Here is a 26548-nt window from a genome sequence, read left to right on the forward strand (position 1 = left end):
CAATTTTTTCTTTTTATGTGGATATGTTTTCTGCATCAGTCAGGTGCATCGAAAGGCACCAGTTATCTTTTTATTTTGATTTCACTATGGCTATTTTTTTGCCCAGCGCCTGAAAAGAAAGCAGCCAGCAGCTTCAAAAAGTGAATCTGATGCAGCTGTATTATGTTAGTAAAAAAGAAGGAAGATTCACTGAAATATCATAGGGCTTCGGAGTCTAGACCACGTCCGACTGCGGGTTATACAGTGCGCTCAGCCGAGCGCACTGTATAACCCGCAGTCGGACGTGGCATAAATAGGCGCTAATCCACCTCCTAATACAATAGGGGGATTAGCGCCTATTTAATGCGCATCCGATGCGGAGTGAATGAGAGAGCGCTCATCACATGCAAATGCATGTGAATGAGGCTATTACTCATTCACTCCGAATGCAAAAAGATAAATGTGCATCTCGGGCGCACATTTATCGCTCAGATATTAACACCTGCCTGGAGCAGGCATTAATAGCTGAGCGTATTTAAAAGAAGTACAGAAAAGTAAAATAAATAAAGAGCTTGGCAGACCACTGAGTTATGAAGACCGATGCTGGTAAACTCTGCATCGGTTTTCATAACTGGCCGTCTGCTAGTAATGAAAATGGCCGCCGATAAATTCGGCGGCCATTTTTATTACTAGCAGACAGGCAGGTTTTCATAACCGGCAGCCGTGGCAGGTCGCGTTAGGAAGGAGGCGCTAAGGTCGTGCTAGCGACTCTAGCACCTCCTTCCTAGTGCGCCCCCTAATTTCCATATTGCATGGTGCCCCCCTTGTGGAAATTAGGGGGTCGCGCTAGGAAGCAGGTGCTAGGGTCGCTTGCACGATCTTAGCGCCTCTTTCCTAAAGCAACCTGCCGCGGCTTCTGGTTATGAAAACCTGCCTGTCTGCCAGTAATAAAAATGGCCGCCGAGTTTACTTTTCTGTACTTTTCTGTACTTCTTTTCAATGCGCTCAGCTATTAACGCCTGCTCCAGGCTTGTGGGCGCCATGCATGCGTTAAAAAAGCGGGCGCTGAAAAGTCAGCACCTGCTTTCAGCGCACATAATTGCATCGGCCCCTCAGAGTCTGAGAACTACTCTGATCAGGAAGAGTAAACAGATCTCCCCTCAGCCTCTCCTCCTCCTCAGGAAAGAAGAGTCTCCACCTGAAGACCTCTCTTGCTCTGACTTAAGGAAATGGTAGCATCCATTCCATTTATTCTGGAGAAGGATGCCAAGCCCAGGGCAAATCTGTTGGACATCCCTCCTCCCCGCCAAGGGCGTCATGGCATGGCCAGGCCATGGTATCCTCAAGGAGCTGCAGATGGAAATGTGGGAGGACCCCCACCCGACATTCCCTAAATAAGAAGGCAGACATGTACTGTGGCCAGAAGGCTCACTGATTTAAAAAAACGGCAGCTACTTCATCAGTATGTGATAGATAAATCCTCATTCAAGAAGGGAATATATATATCATTGACCTTGTTGGGAGAGAAGTTTATGAAAATGTTCTGTTAATTTCTCACATAACATCTTGCCAGCTCTTCATGAGCTAATACATTTATGACATCCTGCAAAAGGTAAAGGCCTGTCAGAGTGTCTCCCTCGGGAGAGATGTGACAACTTTGAAACACTGGTGGACAAGGGTAAGGAATGCGCAAAACACTTGGTCAGATCGAACAATTGGCATTGAACGCTTCTGCCACAGCAATTGGCACATGGCGAGCCTCAGATAAGATGTGCAGGATAAGTCTGCGGTTACGCCCTGCAAGGGAGAAAATCTCTTTAAGAGATAAAGTCAAGGAAGCGCTGGATCAAATAAAGGATTGCTGTGAACTGTAGTTATATACCAAAGTGAAGGGGCCCCGTGTGAACACCCAGATGCAAGACAACTTGTACATGCTTAGTAGAACATGTCAGAAAGCTCTCGTAGCATGGCAGTTACTGCTCTAACCCGGGCTCCATCTGATGACATCACCCATACAAGAGAGCCGAATCCTGCTGTCCTTGGAGAACACCCAGTCCAGGGAAGGAACATTATTTTATTGTGTATCTCTGAAGATGCATCAGGCAACAACACTGACTCTCTATGACTAGATATTAATAGGTTTTGGTTCATTTCCATCATATCTTTTTTATTTATTTCTAAATATTGCTAACTCCGCTTGTTATGGCGTGCAAAGGTTTGTGCATTGTCTTTTGATGACATTATGTGCATTTACTCATGCACTCTAGGAGTTCCATTCTGACAGCAATACGCACATGCCAACCCAACGGAATGATTCGAACGTAGCGACCTATGATAGGAGGCCGCAGGAAGTTCTGGACTGAAGAAGACCTGTCAGAGTTTCCATAGAATACCTAAATGGAAAGGAAGAGAGAAAAACAAGCCAAGCAAAATAGGTTTCTTTGACCCATGGTACTACTTAGAAAAATGTCCCTCAGCACCAGCAATGCGTGATCAACCCTCAGAAATTCTGCAAGTCACCGTGGCATGCTGCAAGCTGTCAGTGATTGCTTGTGGCATTTGGATGGCTAGCCCTGTATTGTACAAGTGTAACTCTTAGGGATCCCTGAAGCTGGGATCTTAACCCTATTGTTTGTCTGTAAAAAGCACCTGCAGAATTTATCGACCACACTCAGCTTTTCAGGAAAGAGTAACTTGTGGAGACTCAGTAGGATACAGCCATGGCAATACTGCTTTGCATACTCATGCTCTGTTTCTAAAGGACAAACTGAGCTATTTTATACTATACGGTTATATGCTTAAGTTAGTCAATCCAATCTATAGTGTGTGAAAAGTGTGACTGCTGATTCATGAGTCTTGCTGTACTGCTTCAGTAAACTGTGGGCTCTGCACCTTACCGAGCACCAGAATTACTGCTTCCTTAAAAACAGCAACTACAGAGGAGTGATTAGTGAATTGTGCATTAGTGCTGAAACTGCAGCCAGATCTCATTTTAAAGAGCACTGAACCTTCTACTTAGCAGCAAAGGCTAAGCCCAGGATGGAAGGCCTACACCAGAGAAAAAACTATTTTGATCAAATCGGCCACCAGGAGACTGATATGCAGAAGGCTTTCTTGCTATGTTCTTTAATGGAGAGCCAGTGCTGCTGAAATGGCCACACAGTATGTCAGCAGTTACAGACTTCCATTCTCTTTTCTGTGGAGGAATTGCAAGTGTCCAATTGACAAAACCACAGAATGCTACAGATGGACATAGGTAGGTTCATTTAGTCAAGCTATATTTATATATGTACAGTATATATGTGTAAGCATGAGCATGGAGATCTGTATAACCTGTCTTCTGCTCTGTGAGTACATGAGCAGCCGTTATTCTGTGTGGGGAGGAGCGTGTCTGATGCAGAAAGGAGAAGCCACAGAAGGACGCCAGCCTCATGAAGGAGCCTCTGCTGGGGAACCACCAGAGAGCAGACTGGAGTGACGCTGTGGGCAATGCTACAGAAGCCTGAAGTCTCCTGAGCCGATGTTGCTCCACACTTTCTAGTGGGGCGTCAGCGGCTGGGATACAGGTTGGAGTGGCTGCCAGAAGACCGCCAGTCTAGCCATGACTAGTACAACTCAAAGATTTATCAGTGAATGGAGGCTTTCCAGTGATGCCGTTGTTCCAGTGCATCCTGTTCTTTCGAGGAGGCCTTTCAAAGTAAGGATCCCTGTTCAAAGAACTGCCTTGTCTTTCTGTGGGCCCTCTCTGTCTGTCCTTTTCCTTGCAAGTGCTGTTTGTTCCTGAGTGCTTTGCCAAGTGTATTCTTTTGCTGGAAGTTTCCACTCCAGGCAGCCTCATTTGGAGAAATTCATGATGGCTGCAGAAATTGGGGCAGATTTTTCAAAGGGGTACGTGTGTAAGATACGCTCGTAACCCGCGAAAAGCTGCCCCTTCCACAACCTGAACACGCCGAGCCTATGTTGCATAGGCTCGGTGGCGCGCACAAGCCCCGGGACGCACATAAGTCCCGGGGCTTTCCTGGGGGGGCGTGTCGTGGCCGGTGCGTCATCTGGGGGCGTTCCGGGAGTGGGGCCGCGGGCGTGCTTCAGGCTCGGGGGTGTGGCCGAGGCCTCTGAAACTGCTCCCGGGCCAAGGAATCGCGCACCGGCAGCTGTCCGGCGCACGCAAGTTATGCCTGCCTCGGGCAGGCGTAACTTTTATAATAAAGGTAGGGGGGTTTAGATAGGGCTGGGGGGTGGGTTAGGGAGGGGAAGGTGGGGGGAGGCGGAAGGAAAGTTCCCTCCGAGTCCGCTCTGATTTCGAAGTGACCTCGGAGGGAACGGAGGCAGGCTGTGCGGCTCGGTGCGCACAGGCTGCCGATTTTGCGCAGCTTTGCGCGCGCGCTGACCCCGTATTTTATAAGATATGCGCAGCTACGCGCGTATCTATTAAAATCCGGCGTACTCTTGTTTGCGTCGGGTGCGTGAACAAAAGTACGCACGCCCATACTTTTTAAAAATCTGCCCCATTATGAAAAGGCTTCATGTTCAGAGGAATCAGCTATCGAATGTGCTGCTCTCTTGGTAGGAAATTGGGGGCTCTTATTCCACTTTTCATTGGACTTTCTAAAAGAAGCAGATGACCTACTCAGTGAACGAAAGTTTGAAGATCGGAAGATTTTAGTTGTTGTCCTGGATTACACGGGGCCAGATTAAGACAGCACACACGCATAGACAATTAGGAGAGAGGGGGTTAGCCCCTGCGGAAAAGTGGGGGAGGAGGGGGGGAAATGAGCCCTCCTGCCAAATCATCCCCACTTCCCGCCTCCTCCAGGTCTTGGTGCTGGCTCCAGACTGCAGCAGCAACTCAGCATGAGGAAAAATCACTGCGGGGTGTTTGGCAGCCCTTGCACGCTGATGGACCCTGTGGCTTCCCAGCTCCTCGTCTCACATGGGCTTCCTGTTACCAGGGGAAACCCGAGCGAGGGGTGGGTTACGCACTGAGGGCTGCCGAAAGCCCCGCAATGATTCTTTTTTCATGCTGAGTTGCTGCTGCAGTCTGGAGCCGGTGCTGCTAGAGGAGAAAAGCGGCACCATGTCAGCAGGCTCAGATTTAGGGATGGCAGCGACGCGCCTGTGCCTATAGTAATTTGGCACCCGAGACAGCTGCCTATGGTTTAACAGGAAAAAAAAAAAAAAGGAAAATTTGAAAAACAAATATAAACATTTCAAAAAATCCATTCTAGAAAAAAAAAATCACAAAACTACAAAATATTTGTTGTTCGCTCAAATTTAGTCTTTATTTGCATTTTTCAATTGAATTGTGGGTGTAATTTGGGGCTTTATGCCGGGTGAGCAGATTTTCGGTGCATGAGACATGCTTCCTTTAATAATAATGAAGTTTTTGTTTTGTTCTCAGTCCCTAGAGGATGCTATGTGTATTTTCTTCTGGGGGGGGGGGGGGGTTCCCAGCACCTTGAGTTTCACCTAGAGAGTCTGAAACAGAGGAGGTGGAGAACCAGGAGGACGGTCATTCAGACAGTGAATTCCAGCTGAAGAGTGGTAAATTGCCACCCAGCCTCAAGCCTGTAGTAGTGAAATTTCTTGTGGTTTATGGTGCCTTGTATTCTGTAGGGTGTGATTGTGTGATTCGAGTCCCGCTGTCACTCCTTGTGACCTTGGGCAAGTCACTTTACCTTCCATTGCCTCAGGTACAAACATTCAGGCCGGTTGAGTAAGAACGCGGGAGAGCGGACGAACGCCCGCTCTCCCGGCGCGCGCACCGGCCACTCGCCGGTGCGTGCGATACAGTATGCAAATTAGGTGGTGCGGTAGAAACGGGCAAAAGGAGACTGGACCAGGATCAAGGCAAGGAACATCAGGAACTGGAACAAGGCAGGCTCAGCCCTCCAATGGACCTGCACGCACCGGAGAGACCCAGTAACGCAATGCTGGTCTCAAGAGTAGCCCTCTGGCCACTCGGTAGCCCTTCCAGCCCTGCTACTTGGGAACGACGAGTGCATGAGGCCAGACGGAGGCTGAGGGCAGGAACAAGACGAGACATAGAACTCGGGAACTTGGAAGACTCAGACAAGGTTTCAGAATACTCGGTTCTCGAGCCCGCTGACAGCCACGGGCTCGGAAACCGGACGCTGGCAAAATTGAGCGTCCGGTTTTTGGCCTGACAGCTGCTGGCCCATTTTAATTTTTTTTTACCCTTCGGGACCTCCGACTTAACATTGCTATGATATTAAGTCGGAGGGTGCACAGAAAAGCAGTTTTTACTGCTTTTCTGTGCACTTTCCCGGTGCTGGCAGAAACTAGCGCCTACCTTTTGGGTAGGCGCTAATTTCTTAAAGTAAAATGTGCGGCTTGGCTGCACATTTTACTTTCTGTATCGTGAGGAATAACTAATAGGGCCCTCAACATGCATTTGCATGTTGAGGGCGCTATTAGGTGCCGCGGGTTGGACGTGCGTTTTCCGCCCCTTACTGAATAAGGGGATAGGGAAAATGCGTGTCCAAGAGCAGGCTGACTGTACTGTATCGGCCTGTTAGATTGTAAACCCTCTGGGGATAGGGAAATACCTACAGTACCTGAATGTAAACCGATGTGATATCTCAGATTGAATGTCGGAATATAAAAATAAATAAATACATAAATAAATTTAAGCCCATTGCTCTTTATGTGATTTAAAAGTTTGTGGATATGTCTTGGCATTCCTTTTCACATGCAAGTGGCCTGGAATATGTTCATGTACTGTGCTGCACAAGAAACAGTAGGGCAGGAAAAAATCTCATGTCCATATCTTTTCAGACTTAGATTATCTTTTATTTGTAATTTTCAGATGCATCATCAAGATATTTCCAAATCACAACTTTGCAAGATTTTTAACTGCTGGGAGACAGTATGATTCGGTGGTAGAATAATTCCAGGTTCAATATATGCAAAATAGATGCGATGAGGACTTTTAAAAATATATATATATACTTAAGGGCATCCAATCAAAGCAATGAAGTCTGGAATTGTTCTGCCACCTCAATCATATTGTTTCCCAGAGGTTAAAAACCTTGCAAAGTTGTGATTTTGGGTGCCTCCCGATCCAGTTCTCTGTACGAAACACGGTCCGTGTCGGGGGACCATGCACCTTTTTCACCAAATTTGGAAATATCTTGAAGATACATCTGAAAATTTCAAAAAAGATATTCTAATTCTGAAAAGATGGAACACTTGAGATTTTTTTTCCTGTCCTTCGCCTCCCTTTGATTCTGCATGTACTGTATTAACCAGTGAGTTTTCTTGCAAGTAAAGCAAGAGGAACCTAGGGAGCTGGAGATTGTGCAACCACGCAATGGAATCTGTAGTGCCAGGCAGGCAGTGACTGCATCCATAGGCACTGCGTGATTGTTCAGGACTAGCAAGTGTTTTCCGTTCTCTATAATCAAAAGCTTTTCTTCACACTCTACAAACAAGCCGTTTGTCGGGAAGGGTGTAAGGGAAGCCCTCAAATCTGCTCCTTACTAGTGTAGGAGCTCTGTAGTCTTTAGTGTCGGTGGTCTTGACAGACCCTGCCCCTACTAATAAGGTCTGTGCAGGTGGGAGTGTTTGAGGATGCATCAAGGGTTTAATAAAACTCCTGTACCTAATGGAGTCCAGAAAAGTCTGAATCCACAGCAGCCAGTTTGCATTTTGCAGTAGAGATGAGCTTCGGGTAAGATTTCATGTCTGGCTTCGTTTCAGGGCTCCCGCCCCCCCCCCCCCCCCCCCCCCCCCAGCGAGAATTTCGTTTTTCCTGTGGTTCGGGGGTTGTTTTTTTTTCGGGGGCCCTGATTTTCGGGTTAGTGCGCACAACTCAAAAATGAATTTTTTTCCGAAATTTGGAAAAAATTAAATCATTTTTCGGTTCTCCCGAACCATTCCAAATTAGACATTTTCGTTGGCATTGCCTAATTCGGGAAAAACGATTGCACGTTCCTATTTTGCAGTCTGAGGGTGCCTCCTCTCCCTGGAGTGGTGCTAGGGGTGGGGGTGGGGTCCTTCCTTTAAAGGGAAAATACCCAGAATGGGACCTTCTCATTGCTTAGGAGCCTCTGAAGAGAAAAGAAACCCTTTTCGAGGGACGGGGGGTACTGAGAACTGAGGGAGAGGTGCCCAGTACTTCCAGGAAGGAAAAGAGAAGGAACAAAGAGAGCCCTAAAGGATCTAAAGAGGACCCCAGCAAGCAGAGGTGTTTGAAATTCCTCATCGGCCTCAGGAGAGGTTTTGCTAAAAGGATTTTGCCCTTGGTGGGAGTTTTAAGAAGGGAAGAAACCGCCCCATGAGGAAGGAGTCCTAAGGAGTTCCTGGTTGAAGAGGAGTCAGCCGAAAGCTTCCCAGAGTTTTGAGAAGCTGCTGAGAAAAACGAGGAAGGCTGGCTTTATAGCAGGCATTTGGGAGGACCCAAGGATCTTTATTTATAAAAACTCAGATTCCGCATCATCCAATTACTATTGAGCAAAATATTCTAAATCACAAGAAGATAGAGAACGTGTGTCTGTGTGTGTGTGTATATATCTATATCTATATATATATAGTGGTTCTAGTAAGCAGTAAATATGCAGAATTCAGGGAAGCAATGAAGGCGGAGGACATGATGAATAGAGGTGTGAATAGTATAACAGAAATTAATGTCAAACGACAAAAGACCTGGCAGACCGATATGTGTTAGTTGTTGATATGAAGTCATTCTGCATAATCCTATTGTTCATTATAGATGGTTAAAACTTAAAAATGTTTGTTTAAGAAACTGGCCTTCAGTTCAATATACATAAGGTTTCAATATAGTCCAGACATTGCTAATATTCACTCAATAAAAAGTTTAAGCATCAAAATAAAAAATTCTGAAAGTGAAGAATGCATAATTACGAACTTCTGCTTCCCAATGTATTTTGCTTTGCTTTATTTATTTAACAGAGTAGAAGATGTGCTGCTAACCTTTAATTTTTCCTCTGGAACTACTTCCACCCAACCTTCAGCATCCACTCACCCGGTTGTTTCCTGTTTGGTCCTTGTAGTAGACCCAGTTCAGGCTTTCATTGATCCGGTACTGCACACTGTATTTCGTCATCCACTCATCCGCATCGCAGCGCCCCTGGGTCAGGAGGCCAGAAATGACCTTTACTTCTTTAAGGTCGATCTGCAGCCACTGCCCATTGTCTTGAAATTTGGAAAGCCAGGCGCACCTGCACAGAACAGGCAACCCAAGTTACGGAGGCACTAGTACACATTCAACCTGGCTGAGGCAATAATAAATCCTGAAAATTTCAAACACCATGAAACCAAGGTCTCATAGGGTTCCATTTTCAAAAGCATGGATGTGCACAGAAGCCAGTTAACGTGCATAAGTCACCTTTTGAAAATGAACCGCAGACCAGGGCGGGTAAAGGCATGAGTGCGCTTTCACACGCACACACAAGGCATGTTCCCAAAGCAAGGAAAGGATCTAAAAGAAGCCTTTCTAATTTCCAACGTTCGTGTGTGAATATACACGCGCGGGGTTTCGCCAGTTCGGGAACAGGCATAACACTGGGTGCATGTATTGGTACGCATACTGGAGACAGCCATGAATTTTCAAAGCAGACTTGAGTATGTCCACGTTACAAATTCAGGATAAAGTACCCACAGACAATAGCCTTATGCAGGTGTTTGAAAATCACCCGGTGTGTGTATTTGTACAGCCTGCATGCACCTCGTGGTGCTATAGAAAGGTGAAGGTCAATTCATTATTTTTTATATGTGAAATGAATATATACAAAGGTTTTCCCTTAGGTTCATAAACAAATCCATTCAAAATTATCATCAAATAAGAAAGTGTAAGAAAAAGGGGCTGGAGGCCAAATTTAGGCTTCTAGTTAGGAGACGTATGTCCAGAACCCCCAGGCTTGCATTCTCAGAAATGCTTCCCGTTCCACGCACAGGACCCCCAGAGAGGGGCTGGGCTCTGGCTTCTCAAGGCCTGGATGAGACAGAGGGGGTAGGAAGGAGGGTTTTACATTAATTAAAATCTGGGAGAGCCTATACCGAAGGGATACACTTCATCTTAACCAGAATGGAATTCAGCTGCTGCTGTAATAAGAGGGGGACAGGCACTTTTCTAATTGGATCCTAGAGAAGGCTGATAGCTGCTGAGGAACATCTGGCCTGAAACGAGCTATTGCAAAATATATCGTAAAAGCAGGCAAAATACAGTATCCTGTTAGGATGTAGAATAAGCTGAGGGAGATCAGATGGATATAAATGCAGAGCATGCAAATATTAATGATTCCAAATCAACTGCTAAAGGTTAACAGGTTGTGAACAGGAATACAGTAAAAGGAATGCAATTAGGTGTCTATATGCAAATTCAGAAGTATAAAACGTAAGAATCTATGACTAAGCAAAGATATAGACATATTAGGCATCTCAGAGACCAGGTGGAAAGAGGAGGGAAGTGGTGAAGATCAAAACTGTGAAGGATTTCAAAGGGGCATGGGATAAACACTGTGGATCCATAAAGCCTGGAGGATGGGAATGAAGAGAAGAGGTAATGGGGGTGGCTTGCGGGAATGATGACTACTACCTGGTGATTAATACCCTTATTCAATAAACATTCACACGTTTAATGAGACTCCAACATTGCTCTATGCTTCAATGGCAAGAGGAAATGTGAAAAAGAGGATTTGCATTCAGGCAACAACCAGCAAGGTAGCACTGTCTGAGTAAACAAATATGTGTAGAAGTAGCTTGCTTGTTGCGGTGATTATTACTCCTAACCAATTAAGCCTGTTACTTCACTTGGAAAGCATATCCAGTACAGCTCACAGCTTCAACGGCAGGGTAATGAAGAAAAGATGATTTATATTCAGACAACAAACAACAAGGACTGAATTGCACAGTCAGGGTAAACAAATAAGTGTGGGAGTAGCTTTCTTATTGCGGCAGTTACTACCACTAACAAATTAAGCCTGATACTGTTATGGTTAAGTGTGTTTTGGTGGATCCTTGGGTGCTGTGGGAGATGACCACGCCCACGGGGAGGAATCCCGTGAGGAGCCACAGCACTAGGCTAGACTCGTAATGCACAAAACACAGTTAGTTCTTTATTAAGTTGCTTGAAGAGAACCACCAGAGGTGGCAGCAGTGAGGCAGTCTGATAGTTGCAGTCTCAGGGACCTCAGCAGGGGAAGTCCTTCTCTCCTCGTTGATGAAAAGAGGTTTCGCAGCAGGATTCCCAGCAAGGGTATACTGTGGATGAGATAGACTTGAGAGTTAGAGGACTCACTAGGTGTTCGCTGTTGGTATGCGATACCACCAGGTATGTTGAAGGTACAGGCACCGAGGCAGGAAGAGCAGGCCCTCGAGGAGCGAGTACCTGTTCCCTGTAAGGCACCTGAAATAAAGCAGAGGGCCCCCGAGGGGCGGGTACCCAGGTTAGTTAGCAGTTACCCCGAAGGGCAGCGAGAGAGAGAGCTTCCAGCGGCAGCATGGAAGCGGCAGAGTAGCTTAGACTGGAGTAGGTCCAATCCGAGTCCTTGCTAACTCAAAGAGAGAATGGCAGGGAGGAGTTTAAATACCCCTCCTGGTATGAGGTCATCAAAGAGGCTGGTCCAGAGTTTCCCGCTCTGGACCCTTTAAATCTTCCTGATGTGGCGCGCGTGCTAACAGCCCACAGGGGGCAGAGCCTGAAGTCGGTGGCATTCCTGCCATGAGGCAAGGCCTGCAGGCTCAAAGAGGCAGCATGGTGTGCCATGGACATCCCCAACGGTCTGCAGCGGATGAGAGGGGCTGACTGGAGAGGTGAGCACAGTCAGTTGCGGCTCCCGTGGCCAATGGGCGTAACAGATACTTCACTTTAATGCATATCCAGTGCAGCTCACTGCTTCAACAGCAGGGGGAATGAAGAAATAGGATTTACATCCAGACAACATCTAACAAGGCATTGATCTGAGCAGTATGAGTATACAAACACGGGGTAACTTGCTTGATATGACGGTTACTACCCTCAGACCATAAGCCTTATACTTCACTTTGATGCAGCTCCAACACTGCTCTCTGCATCAATGGCGGGGGTGGAAGAAAATTACAATCAAAAAAGTTACCAATAAGGGCCCTGAACTCAGCGGTCGGAGTAACAGACAAGTATGAGAAAATAAGTGTAAAGGCTTGCTGGGCAGACTGGATGGGCCTATTGGTCTTCTTCTGCCGCAATTTCTATATTTCTATGATAACCAATGGGGCACTGTGATTCCAGGGTACAAAATATATTGAAATGACAGAGTAGATTAAATTGGTGATAGGTAGCACTATAAGTTAAGGATAGTTTACAATCGACTAGGATTAAAGTCCTGCAGGAAACAAAGCTTTCTGCATTCTGGAATCTCTATGCATAGAAATCTCGTGTGTGATAGGGAAAAGTATAGCTGTGGGAGTATACTATCATCTCCCTGACCAGAGATCAGATGAGCTACTAAAATCAGAACCACCATAATAGGAGATGATTCTTCAGGGCATTCTATAGGGGTAACCTTTTTAGATACCATAAATGGCTGCTTCTTAGAGCAGCTGGTCTTGGAACTGATAAAAGGTGCTATTTGAGATCTAGCTTTCAGTGGAGTACAGGACCTGGTACAAGGCAAAGCAGTGGTGGAGCTGCTTGGCAAAAGTTATCAAACAGTGATAACTAAAACTGTCACAATATAACTTAACTTTCAAAAAAGAACTTATGATAAAATGAGGCAATTAACTGCAAAAAAAAAACCCTAAAAGGAACAGACATGAGGACTGCACGAGATGTGGAAATGATTTAAAAACACCATACTGGAAGCCCAGATAAAATGTATTCCAAGTCAGATTTACAGAAAGAAAGTTTCAAGCGTGAACTGAAAACATGGCTCTTTAGAAATGCTTATGATTTAACGTAAAATACCATTATGCGGATAACTACCACATCAGTACCAGAGATAATGTTAATAGAACGAGCAATAAGGAATGAATGATCTGAAGTGTATTGTTAGTAGAATTGGAACTTGCATTTACTGTTAGGTTGACCAAAAACAATGTGTATGAATATGAACTTGATTACATAGTTGATAGTATGATGTAATACAAGAGGGCTCAGAAACCTGCAAAATAAAGAGAAGCAGCAGGACCACGTGGTGAGTGATACTGCTCCCACCCCCAGCCCAGCACTGTTTTCAGGCGTTTAAATTACAGACGCTTCCCTGGGCGTCCCTCTTTCTGCCAGGATCCTTTCTCAGTCTCTGTCCTCCTCCACTGCAGGGGCTCGTGCGGTCGGCACAGCTCAGTCGGGGCAAGAGCCCGCTCACCCCTCCCTTCTGTGAGCCAGCAGTGAACAGTGAACCGGGAAATTAAGAGAAAAAAAAAAGGGACAAGAGGGCTCAGAAACCTGCAAAATAAAGAGAAGCAGCAGGACCATGTGGTGAGTGATACTGCTCCCACCCCCAGCCCAGCACTGTTTTCAGGCGTTTAAATTACAGACGCTTCCCTGGGCGTCCCTCTTTCTGCCAGGATCCTTTCTCAGTCTCTGTCCTCCTCCACTGCAGGGGCTCGTGCGGTCGGCACAGCTCAGTCGGGGCAAGAGCCCGCTCACCCCTCCCTTCTGTGAGCCAGCAGTGAACAGTGAACCGGGAAATTAAGAGAAAAAAAAAAAAGGGACAAGGGGGCTCAGAAACCTGCAAAATAAAGAGAAGCAGCAGGACCACGTGGTGAGTGATACTGCTCCCACCCCCAACCCAGCCGTCTAGCCCAGCACTGTTTTCAGGCCCTTAAATTGCAGATGCTCCCTGGGGCGTCGCTCACCAGGCGTCGCGCACCCGAAGGAGCGCGACCTAAGGGGCTTGCCCCTTAGCGCGCCCCTTGGAGCGTCCCAGAGCAAGAGCCATTACCCACCCTTATCCATCCATCCAGCGATCACACATCCACCCATCCAGTCTCCTGCAGCACTCATCCAATCTCCTGCAGCACTCATCCAGTCTCCTGCAGCACTCATCCAGTCTCCAGAGACACTCATCCAGTCTCCAGAGGCACTCATCCAGTCTCCAGAGACACTCAACCAGTCTCCTGCAGCACTCATCCAATCTCCTGCAGCACCCATCCAGTCCCCAGAGGCACTCATCCAGCAGCACTCATCCAGTCTCCTGCAGCACTCATCCAGTCTCCAGAGGCACGCATCCAGTCTCCAGAGGCACACATCCAATCTCTAGCAGCACTCATCCAGGCTACAGAAGCACACATCCAGTCTCTAGCAGCACATCCAAGCTCCAGTAGCACTCATCCAGCACCGATCCAACCTGAACAATAATGTACTACCGACCACGCACCTACAAATCACTCATCCCAATCATGATTTCCCCCACTACACAGTTACTAGGCCTCACCCTATTCACCATAATCCTATTCAACGCCCAATCTCTCACCAACAAAACTCTTATACTCAACGACATACTGCAGGACACAACCCCAGACGTTTGCGCCATAACAGAAACATGGCTCAAATCCACGGACATCACACTCATTAACCAATTACCAACGCAGACTTACGATTTCTTCTCCATCCCAAGACAAAAAAAAAGAGGAGGGGGTATCTTCCTAGCTGCAAAAAAATCCTTAAGGTTCTCACACCACCCCATCAGTACAGTAACTAAACTAGAACTAGGATTGTTCAAATCAGAACAACTCCAAATCCTGCTAGTCTACGCCCCTCCAGGCTTACTAGAGTCAGACTCCTCTCCTATCATCGAAACCATAACTCTGCATCTCAATCTTGACTCCCCTGCTATAATCCTGGGTGACTTCAATTTACATGTTGACAAAGTTCCCCTCTCTACAAACTGTGAAGCCCTCCTCACCGCACTGTCAGCGATGGGATTCAGACAACAAATCAATAAACCCACCCACAAAGCAGGCCACACGCTCGATCTACTCTTTACAAACACTGGTATTTCTCTTACAAAACAACCAAATTGCAAAAAAGTCCCATGGTCAGATCACTCTCTAATCTCCACCAGCTTTTCCTTACCTCGATCAGACTCCAAACTCAACTCAAGACCCTCTTTCCTATACAGAAAACCTTGCAACTCGGAACATCTAAGTAAAGCTCTAACCTCGGATCTACCACTCATTGAAGTATCTACCCCTAACGCTGCCCTCCAATCCTGGTCCAAAATAACAAAATCTATAGCAAACACTCTCTGCCCACTGACAACCAAAACAAGGTCTGCTAATACATCCAAACGACATCCCTGGTATAATGATGAACTACGAAAACTCAAACAATTACTTCGGCAAAAAGAAAGAAAATGGCGCAAAGCCCCTTCACCAGCCTCACTCTCTGATTACAAACGATCACTCCATCTTTACAAAAGTACCACGTTGAAAATCAAAAGAGACTACTATGCCCGAAAGGTTCATCATCTCAGCTTTGACTCAAAAGCTCTATTCGCCTTCGTTTCCAGCCTCACTAAACCTATCACTCCAGATATACCACCCGAACAAGCCCAGACTAAAGCAGACGAATTGGCTCTTCATTTTAACAAAAAAATATCGGATCTCCTTAATCAGCTGATTCCAAACACTACGTCTCCAGATAACACATATCTTCCCCAAAATAAAGACATCCAGCTTAATGCCTTTGAACCCATCACAATCACAGAGATACAAAATGTATTAAAAAGAATGAAACCGTCATCACACCCATTTGATCAAATCCCTACCAAAATGCTTCTTCTTATCCTGGACACAACAGCAAAAACCCTAGCAGATATTATAAACTGCTCCTTATCACATGGCATCTACCCAGATGACCTAAAAACTGCCTCAATCAAGCCACTGCTAAAAAAACCAAATCTAAATGCATGTGATCCCAACAACTTCCGCCCTATTTCCAACCTACCATTTATAGCTAAAATCATGGAAAAACTGGTAAACACCCAACTATCCAACTACCTAGAGGACCACAGTATTCTGTCCCCAAACCAATATGGTTTTCGCAAAGCCGCAAGCACCGAAACGCTACTAATTTCACTCATGGACTACCTACTCTCTGGTATTGATAAAGGCCAAGCATATTTACTAATCCTCCTTGACTTCTCGGCGGCCTTTGACACCGTCAACCACGCCCTTCTCCTAAAACAGCTGGCAAACATTGTTTTAACAGGTGCCACACTAAACTGGTTCAAAACATTTCTAGAAAACAGAGGATACAGAGTCAAAATTCATAATAAAGAATCCCAATACCACCCTTCTAATAGAGGAGTGCCGCAAGGATCATCACTTTCACCCACCCTTTTCAATGTCTACCTGCTACCACTCTGCCAACTACTTACAAAATTAAGCCTGAAACATTTCCTTTTTGCAGACGACGTACAGATCGTAATCCCTATAAAAGAATCAATCTCAAAAACAATGGAATACTGGGACAGTTGCCTATTAGAAATTAAACTTCTCCTCAACAGTCTAAACCTTGTACTCAATGCTTCGAAAACAGAATTCCTGCTCATATCACCAGAAAACAATAACACACTTCCTAAACCACCCACACTCCTTCAAACAACCCACGTAAGAGACTTAGGAGCCATCCTAGACAATCGTCTCAACCTCAAAACATTCATTAACCAAACCACCAAAGATTGCTTCTACAAATTACATATCCTGAAAAGAATAAAACCGCTGTTTCACACTCAGGACTTCAGAACAATCTTGCAAGCAATAATCTTTTCCAAACTAGATTATTGCAACTCATTACTATTAGGCCTCCCAGCTTCTTACACCAAACCTTTACAAATGGTTCAGAACTCTGCAGCCAGAGTCCTTACAAATTACAGGAAAATTGACCACATTTCACCTATTCTCAAAAACCTCCATTGGCTTCCGATCCACTATAGAATCATGTACAAAACCATTAACATCATTTACAAAACTATCAACCAACACACGCAACTCGACCTACAAATACCACTTAAAAAATTCACCTCCGCCAGGCCTATCAGGGAACACTACAAAGAGTCACTCCAAATTCCAAAGGCCAAAACCTACCAACATAAATCCTTGAGTCTCAGAGCCTTCTCATCAGCAGGTCCAGCTCTCTGGAACTCGATCCCACCTGATTTGAGACAAGAGCCATGCTCTTTAACATTTAGGAAAAGACTAAAAACTTGGCTTTTCAAGAAAGCATTTCCAATCCTTGAATAACACCTCCTCTCACTAGCACTAACTCGTATGCAATAATGGAATGTAAACACGAATCAACCAACCTCAAACCCTCTCTCACTAATTCCTGCTGAATATTTATCATACTATTACCATTCACAACTGTGTCATATTTATTCATTTGATTACCTATGTACCGTTTCATAGTCTTATTTTTTCACTTGCTATTCTAATGTATCAATAGGCTGAAATGTAAATATTGTGCTGTTCAATTTCTCCCCTTCCATCCCAAGTTTATTTTCCTTGTTTTTTGTAACTTTCCCTCTCCCTTTTTCTGATTCATGTATTTAAAGTTTAAGGTTCTTATTGAAAATATTGTTTTTTACGTTACGTTATGCTTTACACTCCTTGTTATTTGTAAACCGGGTTGATGTGATGCCTATCATGAAACTCGGTATAACAAAAACAATAAATAAAATAAATAAATAAATATAGAATATTTGTGGTTATGAATTAGAATATGTATATGTAATGGTGTTGAACTAGAAGGTGAATGTTAACACATGGATCGTTGACCATGATATGAATGTGGAGATTGTAAACCGTTGTGATCCTCTTTTGGAACCACTGTTTATATAAAATGCCAAAATAAATAAATAAAGTTGAAAAAAAAGACCAAATAAATGCCAGTATGGCTAACTGGTGCAGTGAAAGAAACTATTAGAGCCAAAAAGGCATCATTTAAAAAAACAGAAAGCAAATCTTAATGTGGAAAATAGGAACAAGAATAAGCACTGGCAAATCTAATGTAAAATATTAATGAGAGAAGTCAAGAGAAACTTGCCAGGAGGCAAAAAATAAAAATCTTTTTCAAGTACATCAAATCTAAAAAGACTGAGGGAGTCAGTTGGACATTTCACAACCAGGATTAAAGAGGTGCTCAGGGAGGATTAAATCACTGCAGAAAAACTAAATGAAGTTTTTGCTTCATTTTTCACTGCAGCTGAAGTTGGGGGTATCCACATTGGTACCATTCTTTGTAGCTGAGAACCTGGAGGAACTGACACAAATTTACATAAATCTGGAAGAGATGCAAGAGCAAACTAAAAAGTAGCAAATCACAGAACGGGAGGATATTCACCCCAGAGTTCTGGAGTAACTAAAATTTGAAATTTAAGACCTGCTATGGGTAATCTGTAACTTATCATTAAAATCTGCTAGCATACCTGAGGACTAAAGGATAGCCAATGTAATACTAATTTAAAAAAACAAGCTTGTGGCGATTCTTGGAACTACAGACAGTGAGCCAAATGGTGGAAATTATTGTTAAGAATAGAATTATTGAGCACATCAATAAACATGGATTAACGGGGTCAAGGCAGCATGGATTAGCAAAGGGAAGTCATATTTTACTAATCTATTAGAATTCTCTGAAAGTCTAAATAAGCACGTAGTTGAGGGCTAGCTGGCAGATACACTGTATCTGGATTTTCAGAAAGCATCTGATAGGGAGGGAATCTGATGCATGACTCTCTGACCTTGAGCTGACATTTCCTATATATTACCTTTTTTTCTTACCATTTTCACAAACCTGGGTAGGAAGAGAAACGGGAAGTCTCAGATGTACCTATTCTAAACATCCATGCCTTTCCATGGCCCCATGGATGAGCCTGTTGTACATTCAAAAGGAGCAGACAATGGAGTCCTCTCTTGAACTGGGGGCATTACTGAGTTCCAACAGTGGAACCCCCTCCTTTCCTACTGAATGTTCAGAGCCCCATTTTGGGTTTTTCCAGATACATCCGTCCATCACCGTTTCTGTAACAACCTCTCTCTGGACGTGGTGGAAATGAGGATAGTATCAGAATTCAAGAAAGCATGGGACAAGCACTGAAGGAGTGCAGAAGTGGCTGGGTAGAATTGCTAGGCCATATGATCTCTCTCAGCCATCAAGTTCTATGTAACTGACTCTTCCCCCCCATACATGTGGACTGCTCCAGAAAAGTAAATGGCAGCGTGTTCCAGAGATCTGAACTGGGAACAATGAGGAGTAATGTTAGAATGCCACACCTAGTGGTAAAGTCTGCACCCCCCATTACACACAGACTGTACTGCTAAATTTTCTGCAAACACTAGTGTACAGCCCCCTCATTAGCACACAAGTTACACGCAGGAGGTTTCACCTGCTCCCAGCACTGTGTCACTTCTGCATGCAAATGGGCAGACTTTTAAAGATGCAAAGGTCTGCGGGCAAGTCCTATCCCTGTGTCAACTCTGCCCTCCAGGAATGCCTATTGCGAGTGCACATAAAAGTGACGTCTAATCCAGTTCCACATGTACCTATACACGTATGCCCAGGGCTCCTTTCTCAGAGCCACTTACAAGCAATCCATCAGGTTTTAGGTGTGCACGTGGCTTTGAAAATCACTCCAAAGCTGATCTGGTCAGGGGAGCACAGAACGAGGTGATCAGATTTGTGTATGACAGTTATTCAAAGTAGCTAAATTGCAAGCAGACTATGAGGAAACGCAGAAGGACTTTGTTAAATTGGGTGATTGGGCATCTAGATGGTAAATTAAATTTAATGTACACAAGTGTAAAGGGATACACATTGGGGAAAAATCATCTTAATTATATACTGTGTATATATATATATATATATATATATATATATATATATATATATATATACACATATATATACACACACACACTGGCTGAGACTGGAGTGGAGATGCACCATTCAGACATATCAAGAACTCTGCATACAACTGGCCTGCATGGGAGGGTGGCTAAAAGGAAGCCATTCTTGAAGAAAAACCACATCAAAGCACATCTGGAGCATATATTATCTATCGATCTATATCTATCTATCTACATCCACACACAAACTGCACGATTCCATATTGGAAATAGTACTCAGAAAAAAGAACGTTGGAATCATTGTTAACAATATACTGAAACCCTCAGCTCAGTGTATGGTGATGGTCAAAAAAGCAAATACAATGTTAGGAATTATCCAAAAAGGAATGGAGAATAAAACAGAATAACAGAATGTCTCTGTATAGATCTGTGGTGTGACCACACCTTGTACTGTGTATTATTTGCAGTATGGTCGCCCCATCTCACACAAGACAAGAAGAGCTAAGAAAGGTACAGAGAAGGGGAACAAGAATGATAAAGGGAAGGGAACGGGTTCCTTACAAAGGTTGAGGGCTCTTCAGCTTGAAGAAGAGACAACTGAGAGGAGTATGAAATCAGAAGAAGGGATGCAGCAGATAAATCATGAGAGGTCTAGAATGGGTAGATGTGATTCGGTTATTTACTCTTTCGGATAATAGAAGGACCAAGGGGCACTCCATGAAGTTAGCATGTAGCACATCTAAAACTAATCGGAGAAAGTTCTTTTTCACTCGAAGCACAATTAAACTCTGGAATTTGTTGCCAGAGGATGTGGTTAGTGCAGTTAGTATAGCTGTGTTTAAAAAAGGATTGGATAAGTTCTTGGAGGAGAAGTCCATTATCTGCTATTAATTAAGTTGACTTTGAAAATAGCCACCGCTATTACTAGCAACAGTAGCATGGAATAGACTTAGTTTTTGGGTACTTGCCAGATTCTTATGGCCTGGATTGGCCACTGGTGGAAACAGGATGCTGGGCATGATGGACCCTTGGTCTGACCCAGTATGGCAATTTCTTATGTTCTTAAATAGGGAACGGTTACTTACATTTTCAAATAATAATAGAACTAAGAGACATGCCATGAAACTAGCAGATTTAAAATACTTTTGAGAAAGGATTTTTTCAATCATAGTTAAGATGTGGAATTTGTTGCCACGGGATATGTGGTAAAGGCAATAGTTTAAAAAAAATTTGGACACCTTTTTATTAGCTTGGTGAACACCAGCTGTTACAACCAGAAGCTGGGACTGAATGGATCTCCCCATGGGAACCTGGTGGATACTTTTTTGCAGGTGAGCCGGACCTTGTCACAGGAAGGGACAGAATGCAGGGCTCCTTGGGCATCTCTTTTGTAGTTAGAATGCCTCTAATCTCTGTGAAAAAGTTTATTTATGTATACAGTAAATGAGCCTCCCAGATGTCGCCTACTGTAGTAGGTTTTCCACTCAAATGCCATCAGCTGATCAAGGAGTTGACAGGATTTGTGCTCCCCTCTTCTGTCACTTGCCTATGACTGTCATTGGCATCTACTGGAAGTCCTGAGTGCGGGGGCTCAAAGTCCTCTGTAGCTCCGGCCTGTATTAATTTCCAGTGACAGCGATGTAGAAAGTTCTGAAAAAAACCCAACTCCCTGAAAGGTATGGATTGTAGGGGGGGAAGAGGAGAGTGGTATTACATCCATATGCTTTAGCCTTGCTTTCTGAAAAATATTTCTATAAATTGACCATATGTAGGAAGACAAGTAAGAAATTATAAATAAATACATTTCTTTAAGAAATGTTAAAATTCATACAGGAAAATAAACCAGCGATTAGGGGATGGGACCCTGTTCTGCTGTATTAACGGCCCGACATGGTATGAACACAGAACCAAACATTCTTGTTTGAAGAAATGCCGCCATCAGTGACCACCCCCCCCCCCCCCCCCCCGACCTACCCAAAGCCTTGGCCATTAAGTCGTGCCTTGTTTGCAGTCCATGAAGAGTACCATCCGGTATACTGGTCCTGATTAGAACAGCTTATCTGGTCCAAAGTGACAGCCCCGGACTCAAAACCAAGGGGTTTATGGTACGGGCACTCTGTAACACAAAAAACAATCAATCACGCAGTACAAAGATCATACCAGCACTGTAAAGAAAATCAAATTGCCTAAAATTAGTCAGAACTTTGCTTTATTTTTGTACTCATTTCCAGCTGTGATGGGGCTGACTAGGTCCCCTTACCTCAGCTGGGGCACTCACTGAGCAGAGGATGATTCCTACTGCCAGTAACAGTAATCGCTAGCACATAGAGGCCTGATGCAATGCACTTAGCAGGTCACCACCGAGATAATCCATGCAAGCAATTGCCTACACATAACAGACTGCCACATTCAGGGCTTCAGCCCCACTGACATTCCTAACACTCCTGAATTCCTCATAGGGTCTAGTTTTTGTAAACTTGAGCCTGCTTATGGAAGTCTGTTTATAACAAAGGACCCATTGCGTTTGCATCTGCAATAAATATGGCTCAGAGTAACACAGCAATGCAAACTGACTCTTCAGAACAACACAAGCTTATCACCAATATCAAGCCTATCATTAAAATCATCCAGTGTACCTGAAGATTGGAAGATGGCCAATGTAACCCCAATATTTAATAAGGGATCCAGAAGTGATCCTGGAAACTATAGACTGGTGAGCCTGACTTCAATGCTGGGAAAAATCATGGAAACTGTTATAAAGAATAAAATCACAAAACATTAAGATAGACATGGTTTGATGGGACACAGCCAACATGGATTTACCCAAGGGAAGTCTTGCCTCACAAATCTCCTACATTTTTATGAAGGGGTGAATAAACATGTGGGCAAAGGTGAACCGGTAGATGTGGTATATTTGGATTTTCAGAAGGCGTTCGACATAGTCTCGCATGAGAGGCTTCTAACAAAACTAAAATGTCATGGGATAGGAGGCGATGTCCTTTCGTGGATTACAAACTGGTTAAAAGACAGGAAACAGAGAGTAGGATTAAATGGTCTGTTTTCACAGTGGAAAAAAGGTAAACAGTGGAGTGCCTCAGAGATCTGTACTTAGACCGGTGCTTTTTAATATATTTATAAATGATCTGGAAAGGGGTACGACGAGTGAGGTGATCAAATTTATGGATGACACAAAATTATGCAGAGTAGTTAAATCTCAAGAAGATTGTGAAGAATTGCAGGAGGACCTTGCGAGACTGGAAAACTGGGCTTCCAAATAACAGATGAAATTTAATGTGGACAAGTGCAAGGTGATGCATATAGGGAAAAATTACCCTTGCTGTAGTTATACAATGATAGGTTCTATGTTAGGAGTTACCACACAGGAAAGAGATCTAGGCATCGTAGTGCATAATACATTAAAATTGAGTGCTCAGTGTGCTATGGTGATCAAAAAAGCAAACAGAATGTTAGGAATTATTAGGAAGGGAGTGGTGAATAAAACAATGGATGACAAAATGCCTCTGTATCGCTCCATGGTGAGACTGCACCTTGAATACTGTGTGCAATTCTGGTCATTGCATCTCAAAAAGGATATAGCTGCACTGGAAAACGTGTAGAGAAGGGTGACCAAAATGATATGGGGAATGGAATGGCTGCCCTATGAGGAAAGGCTAAAGAAGTTAGGGCCATTCAGTTTGGAGAAGAGACAGACCGAGGGGGGATATGATAGAAGTCTACAAAATCATGAAAGGACTTGAACAAGTTAATGTAAATCTGTTATTTACCTTCTCTGATAATAGAAGGACCAGGAGGCACTCCATAAAGTTAGCAAGTAGCTCATTTAAAACAAATTGAAGAAAATTCTTTTCACTCGGCGCATAGTTAAGCTCTGGAATTCATGGCCAGAGGATGTGGTTACAGCAGTTAGTGTAACTGGGTTTATAAAAGGTTTGGATAAGGCAAAGGCAAATCTATGTACCCAATTTCCTGCTTTTGATAGGCCTAAGCTGATTTCAGAGTAACTTTGTTGATTTCATCTGATGTACTTGATATGCAATGTATACTGGATAAATAAATGTAGTCCAATTCTGTGATGGGGGGCTCAGGTGGGGGGGGGGGGGGAAGGGGAATATGGGCTCCCAGGGGTAGGAGTAAGGTAGGTGTAGCCTTATAAGTATAAATAAATGTATATGCATTGGAAGATATGTTTTCATTTTCTTGTTGGACATGGTTGTATTGAATTTTTACTGTCTTTCTTGATCTTGAAAAATTTAATAAAAATATTATTTATTATTTAATAATTTTTATATACTGACTTTTCATGCAAGCATATCAAATCGGTTTACAGTAGTTAGCAATTAATCATTTAAAATTATTTGCATTTCCAAAGAAGAAAGGAAGTAAATATATTGTTTCATAATATAAATAATTAACAAAAAAAAAAGGTTTGGATAAGTTCCTAGAGGAAAAATCCATAAACTGCTATTACGGTAATTAATAGTAGCTTGTGATTTATCTAATGTTTGGGTACTAGCCAGGTACTTGTGGCCTGGTTTGGCCTTTGTTGGAAACAGGATGCTGGGCTTGATGGACCCTTGGTCTGACCCAATATGGCATGTCTTATGTTTTTATCACCACTTGCATGGGCCAGAGGCAGAGACTGGGAAGCAGGACAGGGCACATGTCCCAGATGGGGTTAGCTCCAATAACCCACCTGATCTAATGGCACAGAAAAAGCCTCTCATTGGGTAGCTACTTTCAGATGCCATCTTTCCTTATGTGGTATTCCTATCTTGGAGGAAGATACAGATAGATATACACACACACATATGAAGATGTCTCTTTTAAACTTAAAGTAGTGAGCTCTGAATTCACAAACAGAGGCAAAAGAATATATTATGCCTTTGTTCATTTTATGTGTTTGATCACTGCACACGAGCAGTTTTGGCTCCAGAGATTCAGACCTTCAGTGGGGTGGAATTTTGGGAAAAAAAAAACTGATCTAAGCTACAATTAAGCCTCACAAATTTCTGCTCTAAGGTGCGCCAGCTCTACCAATGAGACATACAGCAGTCCTACTATAGGCTAAGTAATAGAGGCGCCCTCCTTTGTCCCTAATAGAGAGGCTTCATGTCAACAACTTTCAGAGCTGTGCTGGAAATCTCTGGATTTCCTCCAAAGTCCTAAACCTATTGCAAGGCCTCTTAGACTGATGATGCTGGAGACGTGGAGGGCACTGTACTATTACAGAAAGAGAAGGCACGTCTGCCAGCCTCGCCCTTACCTGGCATGCAGCCTAAGACTCCGGCAGACCTCGCATAGTTGGGACCACCCTGGCAGTCACATCTGCAGGTGTTGTTGTGCCACTCTGCCAATTTAGCCTCTGGCTGCAATACAAGCAAGCACAGACACATTGGTTTTTAAGGGCCGCTGCAATCCAGTCCAATCCCCTTCACACTTGTTTATTTCCGAAATGTTTGATGCTCCTCAAAGTCTTCCCACTAAGATATGCAACCGTTACTAGGCTGCCGCACCACTGTAAAATATGGAATCTCAGAGAACTTAAAAGATTATTTTTAAAGATATTATCAAGCCCCAGTAGCAGGCTGCAGTGTGGGGCTGTGCAGCGCCGGGGAGGGCAGTGACTCCAGTGATTGCAAATGGGGAAGTGCTGCCAGAGGGCTCGCATGAAGATGCACTTACCGCTTTTATTAGTTATTCACTAGGGGCTGCGCCCCTGCTTGGCTCACTTTCCAACCCTGTCAGTGGGGAAATGTATGTAGAAGAAGGCGGGGGGAGGTGAATAGGGGGTGTATATGGCTGGGGGTACTCTTTCCCCGTCTCCTCACCCCAGTGTATGTATGTGTGTGTATACACTTTGAATCCCCCCTCTCCCCTCTCACTTTCCACCTTGTAGCTTCCTCATCTCCCCCCCCCCCCCCACCCAATATGTGTGTGTGTGTGTGTGTGTGAGGAGGGGATAGGAGGGAAGAGACGGGATATATGTGTGTATGTATGTGTGGGTGTAGAGATGGGGATATTTCTTTCCCCCTCAGTCTCTCACTCACACTCTCCATTTTCTCACACACTCACTTTCTCCTCACCCCAGTGAATGTGTGTACGAGGAGGGGGAGAGGAGGGAAGAGGCGGGAAATACTCTGTGTGTGTGTGTGTGTGTGTGTGTATGCACTTTGTCCCCCCCCTCCTCAGAATGTATATGTGTGTGTGTGTGTGTATATGCACTTTGTCCCCCCCTTGCACTTTCCTCATCTCCCCCCCCTCTAACCCCCCTCCTCATTATGTATATGTGTGTGTATGTGTGTGTATATGTGTTGGGGGGTGTAGAGATGGGGGACATTCTTTCCCCCTCAGTATCTCACTCACACTCTCCATTTTGTCGCTTTCTCCTCATCCTTGGGAGGGGTGGGGGAGGGGGAAAGGTGTTGGTGTAATTGGGGTATGGATGGAGATGAGGGCCAGTGGTGGCATGCATGTGGTGTGTATGAATTGGGGCAGGCTTTCCCCCCCTCACAATCCCCACTTTGTAGCCCTCTCCTCCCCTGCCCCCCATATGTATGTGTTTAGTGGAGGGGGTGAGAAAAACTGTAGACAGGGAGTGTGGTGGGGAAGAAGGGTGAGGGTCAGGGATGAGTGTTTAGGGCTGGGGACCCTTCGCCTCCCTCTGTCTCCCTCTCCTCCCCCTGCCGTCTGTGTGCGTAGGGGAGGGGCACTCTTTCTCCCTCTCCCCTATGTGTGGGGATGA

At 44.4% G+C, this 26548-nt stretch overlaps 1 protein-coding gene across 1 annotated transcript; it reads right to left on the minus strand.

The window, feature by feature from the left end:
• Nucleotides 1–1663: 1663 nt before the first annotated feature.
• Nucleotides 1664–26178, minus strand: RS1 (retinoschisin 1). The gene is made up of 5 exons (XM_029603247.1): nucleotides 26170–26178; nucleotides 25070–25172; nucleotides 21760–21901; nucleotides 8984–9179; nucleotides 1664–2372 (listed from the first exon to the last, which is right to left on the minus strand). The coding sequence occupies exons 1-5, from the start codon at nucleotides 26176–26178 to the stop codon at nucleotides 2220–2222; spliced, it is 603 nt and encodes a 200-aa protein (XP_029459107.1). The 3' UTR covers nucleotides 1664–2219.
• Nucleotides 26179–26548: the final 370 nt, after the last annotated feature.

This window comes from Rhinatrema bivittatum, chromosome 5, assembly GCF_901001135.1.
Source record: "Rhinatrema bivittatum chromosome 5, aRhiBiv1.1, whole genome shotgun sequence".
NCBI lineage: Eukaryota > Metazoa > Chordata > Amphibia > Gymnophiona > Rhinatrematidae > Rhinatrema > Rhinatrema bivittatum.